The sequence below is a fragment of the Scyliorhinus canicula genome, unplaced genomic scaffold, assembly GCF_902713615.1.
Source record: "Scyliorhinus canicula unplaced genomic scaffold, sScyCan1.1, whole genome shotgun sequence".
Classification (NCBI taxonomy): Eukaryota; Metazoa; Chordata; class Chondrichthyes; order Carcharhiniformes; family Scyliorhinidae; genus Scyliorhinus; species Scyliorhinus canicula.
The window spans coordinates 913,272-938,327 of NW_024055760.1; the positions used below are offsets into that span (position 1 = coordinate 913,272).

The 25,056-nt window shown below is 47.8% G+C and overlaps 1 protein-coding gene and 1 long non-coding RNA gene across 2 annotated transcripts; both read left to right on the plus strand.

The window, feature by feature from the left end:
- The first annotated feature begins 2,396 nt into the window (after positions 1 to 2,396).
- LOC119960990 lies at positions 2,397 to 3,093 on the plus strand. Its single transcript, XR_005459563.1, has 2 exons — positions 2,397 to 2,484; positions 2,623 to 3,093. It is a non-coding gene; the product is annotated as an uncharacterized LOC119960990 (long non-coding RNA).
- Positions 3,094 to 6,589: 3,496 nt separating this feature from the next.
- Positions 6,590 to 24,875, plus strand: LOC119960972 (oocyte zinc finger protein XlCOF6-like). The gene is made up of 4 exons (XM_038788522.1): positions 6,590 to 6,641; positions 9,775 to 10,924; positions 13,165 to 13,171; positions 23,228 to 24,875. The coding sequence occupies exons 2-4, from the start codon at positions 9,792 to 9,794 to the stop codon at positions 24,290 to 24,292; spliced, it is 2,205 nt and encodes a 734-aa protein (XP_038644450.1). The 5' UTR covers positions 6,590 to 6,641; positions 9,775 to 9,791; the 3' UTR covers positions 24,293 to 24,875.
- The last annotated feature ends 181 nt before the right edge of the window (positions 24,876 to 25,056 follow it).

A 25,056-nucleotide genomic window follows, 5' to 3' on the forward strand; every position in this document is an offset into this window, starting at 1 on the left:
GGGAGGGGGAGGGGCATTAGTTAATCCACTGTAGCCCCACTTCCCCAATAGAGAGAGGGGGAGGGGCCTGAGTTAATCCACTGTACCCATGCTTCCAACAATAAGAGGGGGAGAGGCATTATTTAATCCACTGTACCCACACTTCCCCAACAAAGAGAGCAAAGGGGCAATAATAACCCATTTTACCTCCACTTTCCCAACCATAAGAGGAGGAAGGTGATGAGTGAACTCTCTGTATCTCCATCTCCAGCTGGGAGAACCCAAAGGCAATTTGCTGAGCTGACCAGCGAGAGGGAAATTATTAACTCAATATCTTCCCGGTCTCCAAGCAGCGAGTTTGGAAGTAAACGGTTCTCTAGACTAAGAACTCAGTTACTGACATTACAAGACGGCATGTAGCTTACTGGCTGAAGGGTGTAAAAGACCATCATGATCAAGATGTATTTTTTAGCACCCTTGTTCGTCTTATCCGTCTGCTTAGACCGATTCCCCAGAATCCAAATCCAGATGGTGATTGAATTCTCGCTGGGTTTTCACTGTTCTCTCCTGAGGCACCTCCTTGTATTTTTGCATTCGGTCACCTGATGTCAGCTTGCAACTCACACAAAATACATTTATAAGCAAAAAGTTCAACATATTCTACATCGGTACCAATAATACCCAAAACTGGCAAAGCTACAGGCAGCTGATACAAATACACAGACAGATAAACAGACACAAACACTACAGACACACACGCACACAGACCCACAAACGTACACGCGCTCACACGTAGACACAGACACAGACACACACATAGAAACACATGCATAAACATACACCCAGGCACAACGAACCACACATATTTTGGCACAAAATCACACGCAAACGTGCGCAAAAATTCACAAATATGCACATAAACAAAAAAAGCACACGTTTGTACACACACACAGACATACGGGCACATCTACACAAACACACACAAATCCACACACACAAGTGGGACACAAATGTACACAAACAGACACATACAACCACATGACCACACACACACAAACATATGAAAGCAAACCGACGGAAAATATGAAACACAAATGTAACCAATAACATGTACATTAGCAGAATTTCACGATGACAGAAATATTTCCATTCAGAGACAATAATCCACACTGACACACTTATGGGCATACGTAGGCACATGTTAGCATACCCATACACATGCTAACACAAACACACATTAGTGCACATCGAGGCATCAATAAACATCAATAGTTATAAACAACCATCACGCATAAATAGCACTGCTGCCTCACAGCGCCATAAACCCGGGTTCAATTCCAGCCTTGGGTGATTGTCTGTGTGGAGTTCCCACGTTCTCCAGTGTCTGTTCCTGTTTCCTCCGCCTGCTCCGGTTTCCTCCCACAATCCAAAGATGTGCAGGTTCGGTGGATTGGCCAGGCTATATTACCCCTTAGTGCCCACAACGTTAGGTGGGGTTACCAGGTTCTGGGGACAGGGCAGGGACATGCGTCCAGGCAGAGTGCTCTTTCGGAGGGTCGGTGCAGACTCAATGGGCCGAATAGCCTCGTTCGGCACAGTAGGGATGATACGAATATGATTCTGTGATGAAATACAGGCATCAACAAACACACACACACACAAACGCAATTATCCAGACACAAACATTAAGACCCTGACATGCATGTTGAACGGATAAAGGCACATTTACACTTTTATTACTGGGCGGGGAAGTATAAACTTATACTAACACAGGCATTAATATATACACATAGACTTCAACACACAAACACACACAATAAAACACTCATATATACTCATTGACAGAAGATAAACAAAGTCCACATACAGGCGCTGATACAGATACACAGATCAATACTCATTGACACATGAACACTCACAATGACACTTATAAAGACATCGGGACACAAAAGAAGAGTAACGAAACTCGTATTTCGCATCTACACAGACACAAAAGATGAAGAACAAACACAAACGTCAGGCAATGGCGGCACGCTGGCATAGTGGTTAGCACTGCTGCCTCACGCCACCATGGACCTGGGGTTGATCCCGCTCCTGGGTCTCTGTCCCAGTGGAGTTTCCCCGTGACCCGTGGGTCTCACGCCGACAACCCAAAGATGTGCAGGGTAGGTGGATTGGCCAGGCTAACTTGCCCCTTAATTGGAAGAAATAGGTGACAGAGACCGATTTCTGAGTGTCATGAACTCAACAGTAGATATGCAATAATAAATACATAAAAGAATGAATTAGCAGCGGGAGAAATTTAAACAAGAATATTAAAAACATATCCTAGATTAATAAACAATCTGATTATATTTATCCGGCTCTATCCTCGTAGATACCACAGACCACACCTGGACTGAAGAAAATGAGGATGATAACGGGAACATCTGGACAACCGCTTCCACATTCATCACCCTGTTCTTCCTGAGCATTTCCTACAGCGCTGCTGTCACTCTGGTGAAGGTGAGAAGATTCAATCCACTCACACTTCAAACTGACAGAAGGTGTTTAAAAACCCTAAATGTTTGATTGATTAAAACCTCTAACATCAATGTTCCAGATCATAAACATCTGCTTCATCAGTTTCTCTCTCTTTTACAGATCAAGTGATCGGTTGACGTTCGGACGCTGTAGAGTTTCCTCAGCTGTTTATTATGATCTGTGTGTGACAGAAATACAATATCTCCTCTTGGTGTCTCTAACAGTAAAATTCTCAGTTTATTATTCTGCATCTGTAACTGAGACAATCATGGACAGTATTTCTGCTTTTCAGTTTAAAATGTACAAGATAATTTTGGCTGTAATGTAATTGTAGCTAATAATTTCTCTCAGTATCATGTCTAAATAAGTAACTTACCTCGTACCTTATTTACAACAGTTACCTTCCCTTTATGTTGAGCTCCTGTTCTCTCTTGTGTCTGTTACAGTTGTACATACATTTGGCAGCTCAGAGGGCATGTGCTGTGTTCTCAGTGTCACCCTCAATCGTTATGTTCCGTTTTGTCAACATCAAAATAAACTTTTGTGTAATGTTTTCTCTGAAATTTTAATAAATATTGAATGAAAAATGAAGAAAATAAGACTAATCTGAACTCCTTTCTCTAAGGTCTATCGGCACTGATCCTTTTCCCCGGTTATACAGTTTTCTCCCCTTTCCCAGACAGATATTTCTCACCAGTCCTGTCTGGGATGTGTCGGAACTCACGGCCCCTCAGTGAAAGAGCCACTGCGCCACCAAGCGGCCCATCCGGGTTAAGACACCTTCACCTTTGCCTTTTTATGGTAAACTCGAGAGACAGAATGATTTCACAGCTGAAGAATTCCACTGATTCACTACCCTCTATTGGAAGAAATGTCTCCTCACCTCTGTCCTAAATTTGAGATCCCTTACTCTGAGATTATGCCCTCTGGTCCTAGACTCTCCCACAAGAGGAAACAAGATTGTTTTTCAGGCTGTGTAACTGGTTAAAGCTCTTTCCACAGTCAGTTCACTGGAACACTCCCACTCAGGTGTGTGTGGGTCTCTGGGCTTTTCCAGTCACACTTGTTTGAAATCTCTTCCCACAGTCAGAACAGACAAGCACATTGACAGTTTGTGATATTTAGATCCTAATGAATTGAGTGACTGTCAGATCTTGATGTTATATTTGGTTCGAGTTGCCCAGCTGCCAATCCTCCCGTTCTAATGCCTGAAAAATAAGTTTACAAAAATTATCACTATAAGAATAGGATAGAAATTCACAACAGATCGTTCTAGTTTCTATCAAACCTTCTTTCGTCTCTTGCTTTCCCCAAGCATGTGGTCCAGTCAAAATAAAAGACCAAAATCAGCTAGAAGCCCCAACAAAAGTGTCACTGCCTGTGTGGAGTCTCCCCGTGTCTGCGTGGGTTTCCTCCAAGTGCTCCGGTTTCCTCCCACAGTCCAAAGATGTGCAGGTTAGGTGGATTAGCCATGCTAAATTGCCCTTATGTTAGATGGGGTCGCTGGGTTACAGGGATAGGGTGGAGATGCTCTTTCCAAGAGCCAGTGCAGACTCGATGGGCCGAACGGCCGACTTCTGCACTGTAAATTCTATGATTGTACCTCGATGATTATTGAGTCAATCCGCGAGTCAGCCTGAAATCTGCCTCACAATGCCCGGGTGATTGACATGATGTGGAGATGCCGGCGTTGGACTGGGGTGAGCACAGTAAGAAGTCTTACAACACCAGGTTAAAGTCCAACAGGTTTGTTTCAAACACGAGCTTTCGGAGCACGGCTCCTTCTCCTGAAGAAGGAGCCGTGCTCCGAAAGCTCGTGTTTAAAACAAACCTGTTGGACTTTAACCTGGTGTTGTAAGACTTCTTACGGGTGATTGACGGCAGCCCCGGACCAATAGGAAGAGGAGGGGCGGGACTGCGGGACCGACCGGAAGCAGCTAGACCTCCAACCAATCGGAGTGAATGAGGGGCGGGCCCGCTGTGATTGAAGCATGCGCAGTGTGTGTAATGGCGCTGTAGAAGGACGTGTTTTTCAGATCGGAAATCGGTGAGAGGACTTTAACAACATGGAGGGAGCGAGAGATCGCGGGGGCGGGCGGAAACGTAGTGTAAAGTTGTTGAAATCGCAAACATCGGAAAGGTTTCCGGGACCCCGTTTGTACTGAGCGGAACTGCAGCTCCTCACGTTCGGCTCGGGTTAACGGCCGCCATCTTTATTGGATGTAAATCAGGGCGCATGCGCGTTTTCCGTGTTTGTCGGGGCGATGTTTCAATGAGTGGGAGGAGCTTGTTCCCCATTATTCAGAATGGACACAACTTGTCCATCAAACTGGATTAGTCTTTGAGTCCCAATGTCTTATTGATGATGCAAAGCAGTGGCAGAGATGGAAAGAAATGGAAGCCAATCCTGCTCTCTGGATTTCACTCTCATTAGACATTCTGTCCCATCTGTCCAAAACTCTGCGGCTCTGTTCAGCCATGTGAAGACCCAGGATAGAAATTCACAATCAATGGGCTTTGACAAAGAGTAATCGGACTCGAAACGTTAGCTCTTTTCTATCTCTACAGATGCTGCCAGACTTGCTGAGATTTTCCAGCATTTTCCCTTTCGATAGAAATTCACAACCCTGAGTAGACGTCACCCACAAATCGAGGGACTGATTCATAGAATTTACAGTGCAGAAGGAGGCCATTGGGCCCATCGAGTCTGCACTGGCTCTTGGAAAGAGCACCCAACCCAAGCCCACACCTCCACCCTATTTCAGTAACCCCACCCAACTCTAAGGGCAATTTTGGATACTTAAGGGCAATTTAGCTTCACAGCTCCAGGGTCCCAGGTTCGATTCCCGGCTTGGGTCACTTGTTTGTGCGGAGTCTGCACGTTCTCCCCGTGTGTGCGTGGGTTTCCTCTGGGTGCTCCGGTTTCCTCCCACGTCCAAAGATATGCAGGTTAGGTGGATTGGCCATGCTAGATTGCCCTTAGTGTCCAAAATTGCCCATAGTCTTGGGTGGGGTTACTGGATTATGGGGATAGGGTGGAGGTCTTGGGTAGGGTGCTCTTTCCAAGAGCCGGTGCAGACTCGATGGGCCGAATGGCCTCCTTCTGCAATGTAAATTCTATGAAATACATGGGTTTCTGGAAAATCATTGGGACAGTAAAAAATATTTTTGTGACTCTGGAACATGATTAGGACAGTAAAAATACTAATTTTGTGTCTCTGGAAAATCATGAGGACAGTAAAAAACAATTTTTGAACATTTCTCTTCTGTAGATATAAAAATATTGAAACTGGGATAAAGGTTGATTGACTGACAGTCAATCACTGTCCTTTTTTAAAATAAATTTAGAGTGCCCAATTCATTTTTTCCAATTCAGGAACAATTCAGCGTGTCTAATGCACCTAACCTGCACATCTTTGCGTTGTGGGGATGCAGCACGGTGGTGCAGTGGGTTAGACCTAATGCCTCACGGCGCGAAGGTCCCAGGTTCGATCCCGGCTCTAGGTCACTGTCCATGTGGAGTTTGCACATTCTCCCCGTGTTTGCATGGGTTTCACCACCACAACCCAAAGATGTGCAAGGTGGGTGGATTGGCCATGCTAAATTGCCCCTTAATTGGAAAAAAAATGAATTGGTTACTTTAAATTTTTTTTTAAAAATCATTGGTTTGTGGGGGTGAAACCAACACAAACACGGGGAAAATGTGCAAACTTCGCACAGACAGTGACCCAGAACTGGGATCAAACCTGTGACCTCGGCGGTGTGAGACAGCAGTGCTAACCACTGCACCACCGTGCTGCCCCAGTCAAACACTGTCCTGGAAGGGAAGGAGTTCTTTTGCTTCGCAATTGGCCGAGGAAGGCAGTGTGTCACAAGGATGGAAGTGTTGACCGATTAATGGCTGGAGGATGGCAGCAGGTCATGTGATCAAGCCTGCAGAAATACATTTAATCAAAGTTGGCAAGGAGAGAATGTTGTGAATTTCTATCCGAAACTGACAGTGAGGTTTCTGTAAATTTACAGGATACTGGAAGTGGAGGTTTAACAGACGGGAAACGCAAACCAAACGTCACATCGCGATCTGACAGAGTCACTCGATTCATCAGAACCAGAATTTAAGCAGCATCTGGGTGTGGAAGGTAAAAGGTTTGTCTGTTCTGTCTGTGAGGGAAGATTTCAGGTCTCAGTGTGACTGGAAAAGCCCTGAGATTCACAAACCCTGGTTAGACCAAACCTGGAGAACTGTGTTCAGTTCTGGGCAACAAACCTGAGGAAGGATAGAATGGCCTCAGAGGGAGTGTAGCACAGATTTACCTGAGTGATATCTGAACCCCCCGGGGTTGGGTTAAATTAAAAGGCGAGATTACACAAAAATGTCAGAGTCAGCTGGCAGCACGGTAACGCAGTGAGTAGCATTACTGCCTCACAGCGCCGAGGTCCCAGGTTCGATCATGGCTCTGGGTCACTGTCCATGTGGAGTTTGCACATTGCTTGCATGGGTTTTTCCTCCAAAGCCCAAAGATGTGCAGGTTAGGTGGACTGACCACGCTAAATTGCCCCTTAATTGGAAAAAATGAATTCGGTACTCTAAATCTATTTTTAAAAATTAAAAAAAACAAAAATGTCAGTCATTATGGGCAGAGAAGGGCATTCGGTCCATTGAGTCCATGCTAGCTCTCTGGTCGGCCAGGTGGTTAGCACTGTTGCTTCACAGCACCAGGGACCCAGGTTTGATTCCCGGCTTGGGTCACTGTCTGCGGTCTGTGCACGTTCTCCCCGTGTGTGTTGTGGGTTTCCACCGGGTGCTGCGGTTTCCTTCCACAAGACCCGAAAGACGTGCTTGTTAGGTGAATTGGACATTCTGAATTCTCGCTCTGTACCTGAACAGGTGCCGGAGTGTTACGACTTGGGGATTTTCACAGTAACGTCATTGCAGTGTTAATGTAAGCTTACATGTGACACTAATAAAGATTATTATTATCTGGAGCAATCCAGTCAGAGTCATTCTCCTGCTCTGTCTCTGTATCTTCACAGGTTTATTTCTCTCAGGTTTCTATCCAATTTTTACAAAAAAAATTTATTGTGTCTATTTCCAAACACTGTCCTTGGCAGCAAGTTTAAGGTCATTGCCACTGGCTGTGTAAAAACATTCTTCCTCCTACCTCCTGGACTATTTACATGCATAGATACGGAGCAACGTAGAAAATAGGAGCAGGAGGAGACCATTTGGCCCTTCGAGCCTGCTCCACCATTCATTACGATCAGAGCTGATTAGGCTCAATAGCCGAATCCCGCTTTCCCCCCATATCCTTTGATCCCCTTCACCCTCAGTGCTGTATCTAACTACTTCTTGAAAACATGCAATGTTTTGGCCTCAATTAGTTCCTGTGGCGACAAATTCCACAGGCTCACCGCTCTCTGGGTGAAGAAATGTCTCCTCATCTCTGTCCTAAATGGTCTACCCGGTATCCTCAGACTGTGACCCCTATTTCTGGACACACCACTATCGGGAACATCCTTCCTGAATCTACTCTGTCTCACCCTGTTTTTCTTTTAACATAAATTTAGAGTGACCAAATTTTTTTTGCAATTAAGGTGCAGTTTTAACGTGGTCAATCTACCTACTCTGCACATCTTTGGATTTGTGGGGGTGAGACCCACGCAAACACAGGGAGAATGTGCAAAATCCACAAAGACCATGGCCCGGATTGAACCCGGGTCCTCGGCGCCATGAGGCAGCAGTGCTAACCACTGACCACCGTGCCACCCACTTTTTATAGGTTTCTATGAGATCCCCCTCATTGTTCTGAACTCCAGCGAATACAATCCAAAACAATTCAACCTAACCTGCACATCTTTGAACTGTGGGAGGAAACTGAGCACCCGGAGGAAACCCACACAAACACACGGAGAAAGTGCAAACTCCACACAGTCAGGGGGAGAATTGAACCCGGGTCCCTGGTGCTGTGAGGCAGCAGTGCTAAGCACTATGCCACCCCCTGTCTTGCAACCCTCAAGAGAAAAAAAATCCTTATCCCCATCTGAAATGGGTGACCACTCACTTTGCAACAGTGACCCCCTTGTTCCAGATTCTCCCACAAGAGAAACATCCTCTCCACATCCACCCTGTCAAGACCTCTCAGGATCTTGTATCATTCAATCCAGGTTTTACCCAAAACTTTAAATCTGTGCCCCGACTGCTTGTATGATCAGTGAATGGAAACAGAGTTTCTTTGTCCACCCAATGGAAATCTGGCATAATCGTGTGTCCCTGAACCAAATCTCCCCTCAACCTCCTTTGCTGGATCCATTCTGGTAAATCTCCTCTGCACCTTCTCCAAGAACCTTCCCATTCTTCCTGAAGAGTGGTGACCAGAGCTTTATAAAGATTCATAGAATAGAATTAGAACTATAGAATTCCTACAGTGCAGAAGGAGGCCATTCGTCCCATCAAGTCTGCACCGATTCTCTGAAAGGGCACCCTGCCTAGGCCCACACCCCTACCCTGTCCCTGGAACCCCATAGCCCCACCTAACCTGCACATCCCTGGACACTGAGGGGCAATTTATCAAGGCCAATCCACCTAACTTTCCCTTCTTTGGACTGTTAGAGGAAACCTGAGCACCGGGTGGAAACCCACACAGGCATGGGGGGAAAGTGCAAACTCCACACAGACAGTCACCAAGGTCACAATTGAACCCGGGTCCCTGGTGCTGTGAGGCAGCAGTGCTAACTACCGTTCCACCAGAAGCATAGTTTCTGTATCAATATTACTGTTTATGAAGGTCAAGATCGAATTTGCTTTGCCATCAACTCTCTTAATATGTCTTATAGATGTACAAATTCCCTCTTCACCTCTTTCTCTCTCCTCCCAAAGAAGCCAGTTGTGTTTTTGTGACAATTCTGCCATTTTCATTGTCACTTTTTCCCAGAACCGGCCCCACAAATGACCAGATTCATTCAGTTCAATTTCACAACCTGCTTTTGTATTTTTCTAAAATAAATTTAGATTATCAAATTCATTTTTTCCAATTAAGGGGCAATTTAGCGTGGCCAGTCCACCTATCCTGCACATATTTGGGTTGTGGGGGTGAAACCGACGCAAACACGGGGAGAATGTGCAAACTCCACATGGACAGTGACCCGGGGCCAGGATCGAACCTGGGACCTCGGAGCCGTGAGGCAGCAGGGCTCACACACTGTGCCGCCATGTTGCCCACCTTTGTGTTTTTCTGGGTTCTCTCTCACTCCCTATTTTCTGTTTTAAATCAGTTTCACAGTGTGTTCGAATGGGAGACTTCAAAGTCCAGAAACTCAAACCAAGCATCACGTCAGGATCTGACAGAGTCCTCAATTTATCATATCCTGAATATCAGCGGATTTTGATCATGGAAGGAAAAAGCATCGTTCACAGTGGGGAGAAACCGTACACGTGTTGCGTGTGTGGACGAAGATTCAGTCAATCATCAGGCCTCACAAGCCACAAATGCAGTCACACAGAGGAGAAACCATGGAAATGTGGGGACTGTGGCAAAGGATTCACTTACCCATCCAAACTGGAAACTCATCAACGCAGTCACACTGGGGAGAGACCATTCACCTGCTCCAAGTGTGGGAAGGGATTCACTCAGTCATCCACCCTGCTGAGTCACCAGCGAGTTCACACTGATGAGAGACCGTTTCAATGTCCAGATTGCGGGAAGTGCTATAAATGTTCTGGGGAACTAATGTGCCATCAACGTGTTCACACTGACGAGAAACCGTTTAGGTGCTCTGACTGCGGGACCGGGTTCAGACGGTCAGCTGATCTCGCTGTACATCAGCAAATTCATACTGGGGAGAGGCCATTCGCCTGCTCCAAGTGTGGGAAGGGATTCATTCGGTCATCGGCCCTGCTGAGACACCAGCGAAGTCACACTGGGGAGAGACCATTCACCTGCTCCGAGTGTGGGAAGAGATTCAGTCACTCATCCAACCTGCTGAGTCACCAGCGAGTTCACACTGGGGAGAGTCCATTCACCTGCTCCAATTGTGGGAAGGGTTTCACCACTTCATCCCACCTGCTGAGACACCAGCGAGTTCACACTGGGCAGAGACCATTCACCTGCTCCGAGTGTGGGAAGAGATTCACTCAGTCATCCAACCTGGTGAGTCACCAGCGAGTTCATACTGGGGAGAGACCATTCACCTGCTCCAAATGTGGGAAGAGATTCAGTCACTCATCCAACCTGCTGAGTCACCAGCGAGTTCACACTGGGGAGAGTCCATTCACCTGCTCCAATTGTGGGAAGGGTTTTGTCACTTCATCCCACCTGCTGAGACACCAGCGAGTTCACACCGGGGAGAGACCATTCACCTGCTCCGAGTGTGGGAAGGGATTCACTCAGTCATCAAACCTGCTGAGACACCAACGAGGCCACAAGTAACCACAGTGATTGGATTTTGCTGTTACTCACATTCAGGACTGAGCCATGTTCATTTGGGTCTTTTTCTGCTGATAACAAACTCCAGCCCATTTACAGGGGCTAATATTCTGGCTAAAAATCAAATAAATTAGATTTGTGTTAAATACGCAGTGTGTTGAAACTTTTTGATATCTCTGACACAAGTTAGTTCCTTTTGAAGTGTGAGGAGCTTGTGGAGCTTCTTTGTGACTGAGATTGAGTCAATCCGATCAGCTGCCTCTGCTGCTTCCCTCCCTTCCACGAGCCCACCGGACCAAACTGTCTCTAAATTTCATCCTTTCCCAAGCCCTGAACCCACATCTTTTTCTAGTTTCTCTCCCACCTCCTCTGAGAGCTCATCTTGTCCATGAGACCCAGCTCCTGGCCCATCGACCCTATCCCCACTGAGCTACTGATCAGCCAACTACCCTGTGTCTATGGATATTGTCAACATTTCTGTCTCTTCAGGTACTGTCCCTCTGTCCTTCAAATCTGCCATCATCACCCCCTCAATAAAACAGACCCTTGACCCTGCCATCCTTACAAATTACCATCTTCAACCTCCATCTCCTCTCCAAACTCTTTGAACATGTTGCTACCTCCCAAATCCTTGCCCATCTTTCCCAGAACTCCCATGTTTGAATCCTTCAATCAGGTGTCCGCCCTGTTTCAGTCGTGAAATACAAGAGACAAACAAAATCTTACCCGGAGAGAAGACAGACAATCCGGGAGCTTGGATGCAAGGGCGGCACAGTAGCACAGTGGGTAGCACTGTTGATTCACAGCACCTGGGACCCGGGTTCGATATCCGTCTTGGTCATTGTGCAGAGTCTGCAAGTTCTCCCCGTGTCTGCGTGGGTTTCGTTCGGGTGACCCGCTTTCCTCCCACAGTCCAAAGATGTGCAGGTTAGGTGGATTGACTGTGCTAAATTGCCCTTGGTGTCCAAAAAGGTTAGGTGGGGTTGCGGGGATAGGGTGGAGGCATGGGCTTAAGTAGACTGCTCTTTCCCAGGGCTGGTACAGACTCAATTCTCGGATTCTATAAAGTGGGATTGTCCTTTCTGAGCTCCAGCCAGGTGATGTTAAACACTCAGGCGGGAAAGACAAAAATCTACAACGTGTTTAAAACAGCTGATTTGTTTCACCAATATCATTCTAGGATGTTAAACTCCAGTCCCTTCGAGGTTATTTTCATCAGAAACAATCTCCAACTATCAGAGTAAAAACCTCAAAGTTCTGGTACAGATAGAGGCCATTTGGCCCATTGTGTGTGTGCTGGCTGAAGTGGAGCTATTCAGCTTAATCCCATTTTGCAGATCTCAGTCGATTGTCCTGTATGTCCCAGTCCTTCAATTGGATATCCAAGACATTAATTTTAAAGTGATCAGGATTTCTGTTTCTGTGACGCTACCAGACAGCGAGTTCTAGACTCCCACCACTGAAATGATTTCCCCCTTCCAGTCGCAATGCTCTGCTAATTACTTTAAATCTAAACCCCTTGATTATTGATCTGTTAATGAAATAGATCCTTCTTATCCATTCTATCCGGGCCCTCAGAATGTTAAACACCTCAGTTAATCTCTCCTCAGCATTCTCTGTTCCACAGAAAACCACCTCGACCTCTCCAATCTTTCCTCATTGTTAAAATTCTCCATTTGTGTCGGCATGCTGGTCAATCTCCTCTGCATTCTCTTTGGGATGAACACATACTTCCTGTAATGTGGTGCCCAGAGCTGTACTCAGTAATGTAGCTGTGGTTTAACTAGTGTTTGGACAGCTCCAGTATAACCTCCCTGATCTTATAATAAACACAGAAAATGCTGGACATACTCAGCAGCTCTGGCAGCATCTGTGGAGAGATGGGTTTCAGGTCTTTCCTCCAATAGAAATTGCTGGGAATATTCCCTGCTCTAGTATTCTGTCCCCGTGAATAACAAAGTATCCTCTCTGCCTTCACAATCACCGTATCTATCTCTCCTGTCACCTTCAGGGATCTGTGGACATGCACTCTAACGCCCCTTTTTCCCTCTCACCTCACTATCATACCATTCATATTCTTTCCCTTTGCCGTGTTTGTCCACCACAAATGTATTTCTTATCCCGCGCTTCTCTGGATTGACCTGTTTGCTACTTTTCTGGCCCGCTGATCAGTCTATTGATGTCTTCCTGTAGTCATTACAGCCTTGGTTCAAACATGGACAAAAGCGCTGAATGCCAGAGGTGAGGTGAGAGTGTCTGCCCTGGACATCAAGGCAGCACTTGACCGAGTATGGCATCCAGGAGCCCCAGCTAATCTGGAGTCAATGGGAATCAGGGGAAAACTCTCCGCTGGTTGGAGTCGTACCTGGCACAAAGAAAGATGGTTGTGGTGGTTGGAGGCCAACCATTTCAGCTCCAGGACATCACTGCAGGCATTCCTCAGGGTAGTGTCTTCGGCCCAACCATCTTCAGCTGCTTCATCAATGACCTGCCTTCATCATAAGGTCAGAAGTGGGGATGTTTGCGGATGACTGCACAGTGTTCAGAATCATTCGCCAACCCTGAGATAATGAAGCCGTCCATGTCCAAATGCAGCAAGACTTGGACAATATCCAGGCTTGGGCTGAGAAGTGGCAAGTTACATTCGTGCCACACAAGTGTCAGGCAATCACCATATCTTCCAAGAGAGGATCTAACCATCGTCCCTTGACATTGAATGATATTACCATTGCTGAATTCCTCACAATCAACATCCTGGGGGGTGCCATTGATCAATACCGTGGATGAGCCATATTAATACTGTGGTTACCAGGAAAGGTCAAAGACTAGGAATCCTACGAAGGGTAACTCATCTCCTGAACCCCCCCCCCCCCCACCCTCCCCCCCTTCCCTCCCCCCCCCCCCCCCCCTCTCAAAGCCTGTCCACCATCTGCAATGCACAAGTCAGGAGTATAATGGAATACTCTCCAGTTGCCTGGATGAGTGCAGCTCCAACAACACTCAAGAAGCTCAACAGCATCCAGGACAAAGCAGCCCGCTTGATTGCTCCCCCTTCCACAAACATTCAAACCATCTATCACCGACGAACAGTGGCAGCCGTGTGTACCGTCTACAAGATGCACTGCAGTAACTCAACAATGTTCCTTATTTAGTACCTTCTAAACCCATGACCACCGCCATCTCGAAGGCCAAGAGTAGTAGATCACTGGGAACCCCACCAGCTGGAGGCTCCCCTCCAAGTCACTCACCACCCCGACTGGGAAATATATCACCGTTCCTTCGCTGTCACTGGGATAAAATCCTGGAACTCTCTCCCTAACAGCACAGTGGGTGTACCTACACCTGAAGGACTGCAGCGGTTCAAGAAGGAAACTCCCCACCACGTTCTGAAGGGCATCTAGGGATGGGCAATAAATGCTGGCCTAACCAGTGAAGCCCACATCCCATAAATGAATAATAAAAGTCTGCAGCTTTCTTTCTCACTGCGAAAAAGAGGACCGTAAATTACTTAATCTTGTCCCCATGTTAAAGTCTAAAGCATTGATATAGAACTCAGGAAGCATGGAAACGTGTCCTGGGAAATCTAGAATCCCACTGGAAATACTCCACGAATCACCAACATACCTCTCGACCACTGCCCTTTGCTTCCTGCTGCTCCAGCTGATGTCACTTCCTGCACTTGTGATTGTTCTGGACATGAGAAGTATCCTGGTTTTCCCACGTGGAGCAGGACTGGAATCCCCGGCCAGGTCTTTAATTATTTGATTATTTGACTTAAGCAAAATAAATTTAAGATTAAAATAAATAAAGATTCATCAGCTTCTCACCAATCAGTTTCTTCCGTTGAGCTGAAGTCACCTTTTATCCGGAATTAACTGAAATGTTTTTGATAATTGTTTTTTTTAAATAAATTTAAAGTATCCAATTCTTTTTTTTCCAATTAAGGGACAATTTAGCATGACCAATTCACCGACCCTGCTCACCTTTGGGTTGTAGGGTAAGACACACGCAGACACAGGGAGAATGTGCAAACTCCACTCGGACAGTGATCCGGGGCCGGGAACAAAACCAGGTCCTCAGCGCCTTCAGGCAGCAGTGCTAACCAGTGTGCCACCATGCCACCCGTTTTTGTTAATTGTTAATATCTAAACCTCTCAAATGATTAATTGACTGAAAAATTCAGATGTCTTTACTCTTACAATGCCAACTTCATCTTTATCCCCTGAATTTGATTAGCGGACCACAAACTAATTCTGCGAACGATGACTAGATTATTTCAGTTTTGTGATAATTAATGAATTGTCTCACTTTATAATTGATGAATGCAGTGACCAGGATGTGCTCTCCACAGGACTGGGCTGGCCTGTCATTGCCACGGGACTGGGATGCCCTGTCATTGCCACAGGACTGGGATGCCCTGTCATTGCCACAGGACTGGGAGGCCCTGTCATTGCCACAGGACTGGGATGGCCTGTCATTGCCAAGGGACTGGGATGGCCTGTCAGTGCCACAGAACTGGGATGCCCTGTCATTGCCAAGGGACTGGGGTGGCCTGTCATTACCAAGGGACTGGGATGCCCTGTCTTTGCCAAGGGACTGGGATGGCCTGTCATTGCCACAGGACTGGGATGGCCCGTCATTGCCACAGGGCTGGGATGGCCTGTCATTGCCAAGGGACTGGGATGGCCTGTCATTGCCACAGGACTGGGATGGCCTGTCATTGCCACAGGACTGGGATGGCCTGTCATTGCCACAGGACTGGGATGGCCTGTCATTGCCAAGGGACTGGGATGCCCTGTCATTGCCACAGGACTGGGATGGCCTGTCATTGCCACAGGGCTGGGATGGCCTGTCATTGCCAAGGGACTGGGATGGCCTGTCATTGCCAAGGGACTGGGATGGCCTGTCATTGCCAAGGGACTGGGATGCCCTGTCATTGCCAAGGGACTGGGATGGTCTGTCATTGCCACAGGACTGGGATGCCCTGTCATTACCAAGGGACTGGGCTGGCCTGTCATTGCCAAGGGACTGGGATGCCCTGTCATTGCCACAGGACTGGGATGCCCTGTCATTGCCACAGGACTGGGATGGCCTGTCATTGCCACAGGACTGGGATGCCCTGTCATTGCCAAGGGACTGGGATGGCCTGTCATTGCCAAGGGACTGGGATGGCCTGTCATTGCCAAGGGACTGGGATGGCCTGTCATTGCCAAGGGACTGGGATGGCCTGTCATTGCCAAGGGACTGGGATGCCCTGTCATTGCCACAGGGCTGGGATGGCCTGTCATTGCCAAGGGACTGGGATGCCCTGTCATTGCCACAGGACTGGGATGGCCTGTCATTGCCACAGGACTGGGATGGCCTGTCATTGCCACAGGACTGGGATGGCCTGTCATTGCCACAGGACTGGGATGGCCTGTCATTGCCACAGGACTGGGATGCCCTGTCATTGCCACAGGACTGGGATGGTCTGTCATTGACACAGGACTGGGATGGCCTATCATTGCCAAGGGACTGGGATGGCCTGTCATTGCCACAGGACTGGGATGCCCTGTCATTGCCACAGGACTGGGATGGGCTGTCATTGCCACAGGACTGGGATGGCCTGTCATTGCCAAGGGACTGGGATGGCCTGTCATTGCCACAGGGCTGGGATGGCCTGTCATTGCCACAGGACTGGGATTCCCTGTCATTGCCACAGGACTGGGATGGCCTGTCATTGCCACAGGACTGGGATTCCCTGTCATTGCCAAGGGACTGGGATGGCCTGTCATTGCCACAGGACTGGGATGGCCTGTCATTGCCACAGGACTGGGATTCCCTGTCATTGCCAAGGGACTGGGATGGCCTGTCATTGCCACAGGACTGGGATGGCCTGTCATTGCCAAGGGACTGGGATGGCCTGTCATTGCCACAGGACTGGGATGGCCTGTCATTGCCACAGGACTGGGATGGCCTGTCATTGCCACAGGACTGGGATGGCCTGTCACTGCCACAGGACTGGGATGCCCTGTCATTGCCACAGGACTGGGATGGCCTGTCATTGCCACAGGACTGGGATGGCCTGTCATTGCCACAGGACTGGGATGGCCTGTCATTGCCAAGAGACTGGGATGGCCTGTCATTGCCACAGGACTGGGATGGCCTGTCATTGCCAAGGGACTGGGATGCCCTGTCATTGCCACAGGACTGGGATGGCCTGTCATTGCCACAGGACTGGGATGCCCAGTCATTGCCACAGGACTGGGATGCCCTGTCATTGCCACAGGACTGGGATGGTCTGTCATTGCCACAGGACTGGGATGCCCTGTCATTGCCACAGGACTGAGATGCCCTGTCATTGCCTTTATTTATTCCATTATTAACTGACTGAAGCAACAATAAACTGGAGGTTAAAATAAATAAAGATTCATCAACCACTCACTAATCAGGTCGATCCATTTGCCTGAAGTCACGTTATTTTTATCAGGAATTAACTGAAATGATTTTCTTCAATCTTATTACCTAAACAGATTGGATTTTAACTTACTGAAGAATTCAGACTTTTTCACTGCTCCAATCACTTGTCATTCAGCTGCAACTTTATTCTCTTGATTTGATCAACAGAACACTAACTGCAATTATATAAATAATCAAATTGATTCAGGTTTATACTAATTAATGAATCATGACTTATAGTTCATTAATGCAGTGACCAGAATGCTTCTCGCATAATCTCCTTGCTCTTATATTCCAGGCCTCATCCAAGAAAGGATTCTTGGCAGCCTGATCAATCTATCCAGCTACCTGTGGATAGGGACTCCAATGCCTCTCTGTTGCTCTATGTTCTCAGTATCATTCTATTCATAGTTCATTCCCTTGTCTTGTTTTCACTCTGAAATTCATTATCTCTCAATGTTTGCAGCACAGCAGTTAACACTGTTCACAGCGCCAGGGTCCCAGGTTCGATTCCCAGCTTCGGTCACTGGTCTGTGCGGAGTCTGCATATTCTCTCTGTAGCTGTCTGGGTTTCCTCCAGGTGCTCCAGTTACCTCCCATAATTCCTGAAAGACATGCTTGTGGGTTGAATTGGACATTCTGAACTCTCCATCAGTGTACCTAAACAGGCACCAGAATGTGGCGACTAGGGGATTTTCACAGTCACTTCATTGCAGTGTTGACGTTAGCCTACTTATGACAATTATTTTTTTTATTTTTTTTTATAAATTTAGATTACCCAATTATTTTTTCCAATTAAGGGGCAATTTAGTGTGGCCAATCCACCTACTCTGCACATTTTTGGGTTGTGGGGGCGAAACCCACTCAGACACGGGGAGAATGTGCAAACTCTACACAGACAGTGACCCAGAGCCGGGATCGAACCTGGGACCTCAGTGCCGTGAGGCGGTTGTGCTAACCACTAGGCCACCGTGCTGCCCCACTTATGACAATAATAAAGATTATTATTAAATTGAATTCCGGGGCGGCAGGTTGGCGCATTGGGGTATGTGGAACATTCCTTGTTCCAGGCCTACCCGGGTCACCTCCCATAACCCCTTTACCGGTACATTGATGACTATTTTGGTGCTGATTTATGCTGTCGTCCGGAACTGGAAAATATTCATCAACTTTGCTTCCAGTTTCCACCGCTTCATCACTTTCAACTGGTCCATCTTAGACTCCTCCCCTCCCTTCCCTTCCTTGACCTTGCTAGCTCCATTTCTGGCAATAGACTATCTACTAATATCTATTACAATCCCACTGACTCCCACAGCTATCTTCACACCCTACACCCTGTAAGGACTCCCTCCCTTTCTCTCAGCTCTTCCACCTCTGTCGCATTTGTTCCGATGATGCCACTTACCAAAGTGGTGCTTCAAATGTGTTCCTTCTTCCTCAACCATGATTCATCACCTACAGCTGTAGACAGGGCCCTCAACAGTGCGCGGTCCATCTCCACACCACTACCCTTGCCCCGTCCCCTCCCTCCAATAACAAGGATAGAATCCCCCTCATTCTCACATTTCACCCCACCACCCTCCGTTTACAAAGCATAATCCTCTGCCATTTTCGCCAACTTCAACATGATGTCACCACCAAACACATCTTCCCATCACTCCCTCTGTCAGCATTCCACAAAGACCGTTCCCTCCAAGATAATCTAGTCCACTCCTCCACAATACCCACCTCTCCCATCACCTATGGCACCTTCCCATGCAATCGCAGAAGGTGCAACACCTGCCCTTTTACCTCTTCCATGCTTAACATCCCAGGCCCAAAACATTAATTCCAGGTTTAAGCAGCGTTTCACATGCACCTCTTTCAATTTGGTCTATTGCATTCACTGCTTCCAATGTGGTCTCCTCTATGTCAGAGAGACCAAACGTAGATCTTCACTCTGTGCGCATTCAAGTCCCTGACCTTTCCGTTGATTGCCATTTTAACACAAGACCGTGTTCCCATGCCCACATGCCTGTCCTTGGCCTGCTGCAATGTTCCAGCGAAGCTCAAAGCAAACTGGAGGAACAGTATCTCATCTTCCAGTTGGGCATGCTACAGCCTTCCGGTCTCAACATTAGAACATAGAACAGTACAGCACAGAACAGGCCCTTCGGCCCTCGATGTTGTGCCGAGCCATGATCACCCTACTCAAACCCACGTATCCACCCTATACCCGTAACCCAACAACCCCCCCCCCCCCCCCCCCCCCCAACCTTACTTTTTAGGACACTACGGGCAATTTAGCATGGCCAATCCACCTAACCCGCACATCTTTGGACTGTGGGAGGAAACCGGAGCACCCGGAGGAAACCCACGCACACAGGGGGAGGACGTGCAGACTCCACACAGACAGTGACCCAGCCGGGAATCGAACCTGGGACCCTGGAGCTGTGTTTAGCTCTCTTTTCCCTTGGTTTCTGTGGCTATGACTCATCTTTCATTCTCTCACCCTACAATATAAGTATCTCCCACTTTCAACGGCTGTTAGCTTTGACAAAGAAGTTGTCTTGACAAAGAAATTCCACTGAGCTGGGCTCCTTTTTCTCCTTACAGATGCTGCCAGACCTGCTGAGATTTTCCAACATTTTCTCTTTTAGTTTCAGATTGCAACAATTTGCTTTTGTTTAGAACAGCCATTTAAATCACTTTGGGAAATAGAACATATCACAACACCCATTTGCACGAATTAGCGTTTTATTTAAACGAGGCAACAAAATATATCTTCGACTACCTATTCGGAGTTTCAATGATGCTGTTATTACCCAACATACCCAGCGTTTGTGAATCTGCCCTGATCACTTCACAGGAGCCCAGTACGCAGGCGTAATGCTGTATCTGGAGCATGCGCAGTGTCACTGTACTCCGAGCCCTGCAAGTGCGGGAGAGGCTTTTTTTGACAGGTTGACAGGTGAGGGTCGCTGGGGCGGAGGGAGGAATGGAGTCAGGTGTTCGGTTGGGGAAGGAGCGGAGACTTCATAAACACCTGGTGCAGGCTGCAAGCCCCGACAGGAGCCTGCCGGTCTCCTGCTTTATGCTCCAGGGCTTTTTCCCGGGAACAGGCCCGAGTTAATGGCCGCCATCTTGTTTCTGCGGGCAGCGGAGCGCATGCGCGGATTTGGGCGGACTAGTGGGCGGGGCCTCAGGGTTCTAGTGACCCGGATGGTGACAACACCAAACAAAACAGCTGGAGGACATTCTACTGAGCTGACTGGGTGGGAGGAGGACGGTCTGAAGGTTCAAATTAGAGCAAAATACTGCGGATGCTGGAAATCGGAAAGACATAAAATGTGGATGAATGAGCGGGTCTTTCAGCTTCTGAGGAGAGAAACAATTAATGTTTCGGATCGAAATGATCACAGCCGCAGGGACTGAGTATGCAGAGGGGAGGTTGGGGAAAGTAGATTGTTAGTGAGCAGGGGTAGTTGGAGTGAGTGGGGAAGGAGATCTCAAGAGAGGAACCTGAGTGAGATGGGGAGGGGGTGGAGTTGAGTGAAGGGCTTCTGACTGAGTTGGGGAGGAAGTTTGATGAGAGTGACCTGAGTGGGCAATGATGGTGAGGCCAATATGCTTCTGACTGTGAGGGGAGGGGATATTGACATTATATGTTGGGGACCAGCATGGAGTGTCTGGGAGCAGCCTAAGATCCAAGGGAGCTGTGTGAATACTGTTGGTGGGGAGAACAGGCAGAGTGTAAGTCAAATATTTTATATCTGGAATGTTACAAGGGCATATTTTTGATTTGATTTATTGTCACATGTACCAAAGTGAAAAGTATTTTTCTGTGACCGAGGGAACGTACACAGTACATACATAGTAGACAAAAGAATAATCAACAGAGAAGATTCACAAATTGTACATCGACAAACAGTGATTAGTTACAGTGTGGAACAAGGGGGCAAACAAAGCAAATACATGAGCAAAAGCAGCATAGGGCGTCATGAATAGTGTTCTCACAGGGAACAGATCAGTCTGAAGGGTGTCGTTGAGGAGTCTTGTAGCTGTGGTTAAGAAGCTGTTCCTACGTCTGGATATGCGGGTCTTCAGACTTCTGTCTGATGGAAGGATCTGGAAGAAGGCAATGCCTGGGTGGGACGGGTCTCTGATGATGCTGTCTGCCTTCCTGAGGCAGCTGGAGGTGTGTACAGAATCAATGTGGGGGTGGCAAGTGTGTGTGATGCGTTGGGCTGAGTTCATCACACTCTGCAGTTTCTTGTGATTTGGACCGAGCTGTTGCCAGACCAAGCTGTGATGCAGGACAACTCTTGGGCCTCCTCCACCATGCAAATGGTGTGCACTTGATACCCCTGATAAACCCACATGTCTCCAATTTCCACAATCTTCACTCTCAACAGGTTTCACCCTTCCCCCATCAATGGTTTTGTCATCAACATCTCCCTCCATACCACCCCCCTCACAAGATGTTCCATTTTCTCCAGTGGATTTGGTCACACCTGGTGTTGGGTGAACAGGTATTAGTGTGAATACGCCCACAGGCAGCAGATTTTGACATGACCTTGTGTGGAGTTGAATCTGAGAGGCCGGCAAGGGGAACATTGTGTAGTTAAGGTTTGAGGTGACAAAGGAATGAATGAATTTCAATAAGTGTCGAGGGTTATGGGGAACTGTCAGGAAAATGGAGAGAACGCTGAGATGAGGAGGGATCTTTACTCAAGGATGTGGTTAAGCTTTTGAATTCTGGAGCTTCAGTCATCAAATATGTTCAAGACACAGACTGATAGGTTTCTAGATATTGAAGATGTCGAGGGATATGGGGGATAGTGTGGGAAAACGGTGCTGAGGTAGATCGGCCAATGATCCCATTGAATGGTTCCGGATCGATGAGCCGAATGGCCGACTGCAGCTTGTATTTATTATGATCTCCTGGACAGGAAGCTGTGAGCTTGGATCTGTCAATCAGCCTGAATCAGCACCTTCAGGAGAATAGGGAGGGTGAATATTAGATACAGCAGAGTGAGAATGGAGGGAGAGTGTGTGGGATGGAGATTTACAGCTTTCGGGGAATAAGAGAGAGGAAAAAATGTGACATAGAAACAAGAATTGTCTGTTCTAAGTTTCTGCCCTGTGCTGGCAGTGATGAATTTTGTAAATTGTTTTTACAGGATATTAGATGAGGAGGAATTACAGACAGAAATCTCAAAGGTCTCGTCTCGATCTGACAGTCACTCGATTCCTTGGAACCTGAATATCATCGGCCTTTCAATCTAGATGGAGAAATATTTGCCCGAACTGTCACCTAAAGATTTCAAACATGAGTGTGGATGGAAAAGCACCGAGACCCACACAACACACACCCGAGTGAGAGTGTTCCAGTGAACTGACTGTGGAAACATCAGTGTGACGGGAAAAGCACCGAGACCACACAACACACACCCGAGTGAGAGAGTTCATAGACTCCCAGAATTTTCAGTGCAGAAGGAGGCCGTTTGGACCATTGAGTCTGCACCATCCCTTGGAAAGATCAGCCTGCCGAAGCCCACACCACCCTATCACCGTAACCCAATAACCCCACCCAACCTATTTCGACACAAAGGGCAATTTAGCATGGTCAATCCTCCTAAACTGCACATCTTTGGACTGTGGAAGGAAACCGGAGCGCCCGGAGGAAACTGATGCAGACACGGGGAGAACGCGCAGACTCTGCACAGCCAGTATCAGTGAACTTACTGTGGAAAGAGTTTTAACCAGTTACACAGCCTGAATAAACATAACATTCACACCAGGGAGAGATGTGTTCTGTCTGTGGAAGAGGCTTCAATTGATCATCCAACTTGGAGAGACACGAGGAGACCCAAAACATGGAGAAACAGTGGAAATGTAGGGACTGTAGGAAGGGATTCAGAGCCCCATCTGATCTGGAGATTCATCGACGCAGTCACACTGGGGAGAGGCCGTTCACCTGCTCTCAGTGTGGGAAGAGATTCAGTCAATTATCTAACCTTCAGGCACACCAGCGAGTTCACACTGGGGAGAGGCCATTCACCTGCTCTCAGTGTGGGAAAGGATTCTGTGATTCGTCCCACCTATTGAGACACCAGCGAGTTCACACTGGGGAGAAGTCATTCACCTGCTCTCAGTGTGGGAAGGGATTCACTCAGATAACGCACCTGCGCAGTCACCAGCGAGTTCACGCTGGAGTGAGGCCATTCACCTGCTCTCAGTGTGGGAAAGCATTTACTGAGTTATCCACCCTGAAGACACACCAGCGAATTCACACTGGGGAGAAGCCATTCACCTGCTCTCAGTGTGGGAAGGGATTCACTCAGCCATCCGGCCTGCAGACGCACCAGCGAATTCACACTGTGGAGAGGCCATTCACCTGCTCTCAGTGTGGGAAGGGATTCACTCAGCCATCCGGCCTGCAGATGCACCAGCGAGTTCACACTGGGGAGAGGCCATTCACCTGCTCTCAGTGTGGGAAGGGATTCACTCAGTTATCTCACCTGCAGACACATCAGCGAGTTCACACAGGGGAGAGGCCATTCACCTGTTCTCAGTGTGGGAAGGGATTCACTCAGTTATCCGACCTGCGGACACACCAGCGAGTTCACACTGGGGAGAGGCCATTCGCCTGCTCTCAGTGTGGGAATCGATTCACTCAGTTATCCACCCTGCAGACACATCAGCGAGTTCACACTGGGGAGAGGCCATTCACCTGCTCTCAGTGTGGGAAGGGATTCACTCAGTTATCCACCCTGAAGACACATCAGCGAGTTCACACTGGGGAGAGGCCATTCACCTGCTCTCAGTGTGGGAAAGGATTAACTCAGTTATCTCACCTGCGGACACACCAGCGAGTTCACACTGGGGAGACGCCGTCCACTTCTCAATGTGAGACGGGATTGCATGTTTCATTGGACCTTCTGTGACACCAACAATTTCACAATTGATTACAGGGGTTGGATTCTGCTGTTATTGTTTCTGCTCTACACCCAGGACTGCATTTTGTTCATTCTGACAGGTGGTCAGTGGGGATGGTCGGAGGGTTTCTTTCTGGTGGACTGGCCGGTCCCCCGCTTTGCCTCCAGTGGGCTGATGCTCTTTGAGCTTTGTTGCTAATACCTGGCTTCAAATTGCACAAGGATCACAGAGTGAAAGGGTGTTTGGAAGTTTGAAGATATTTAGTTCCTATTTCTGTTTGGAACACCCCCCAAAGCCATGTTGCCATGGAGATGGACCCTGGTGGTTACATGGTTCTTTTGTTTCATTTATCTGGGTGTTCCTCACAGAAGAAAACTATCAGAGTATGAGGGGCAAGTTGTCTGAGGTGGGAAACTGATTGGTACAGGGAATACCTAATGTTCAAGGAATTGTTACATATTTATCAGGGGTTGGTCAGCTCAGTTGGCCGGACGGCTGGTTGGTGATGCAGAGCAAGGCCAACAGTGAGGATTCAACTCCCGTACTGGCTGAGTTTATTCATGAAGGCTCGGCCTTCTCAACCAGGCCCTTCGCCTGAGGTGTGCAGACCCTCGGGTTAAATCACCTCCAGTCAGCTCTCTCTCTGTCAACCTTAGCACTTCGCTTTACCGCAAGCCCACAGACAACCTCACGATGCTCCACTTCTCCAGCTTTCACCCGAAACACATTAGAGAAGCCATCCCCTATGGACAAGCCCTCCGTATACACAGGA

Bases quoted from the DNA above. Each gene is read 5' to 3' on its own strand.
- LOC119960972 (XM_038788522.1), top strand. From the start codon at position 9,792: ATGGGAGACTTCAAAGTCCAGAAACTCAAACCAAGCATCACGTCAGGA.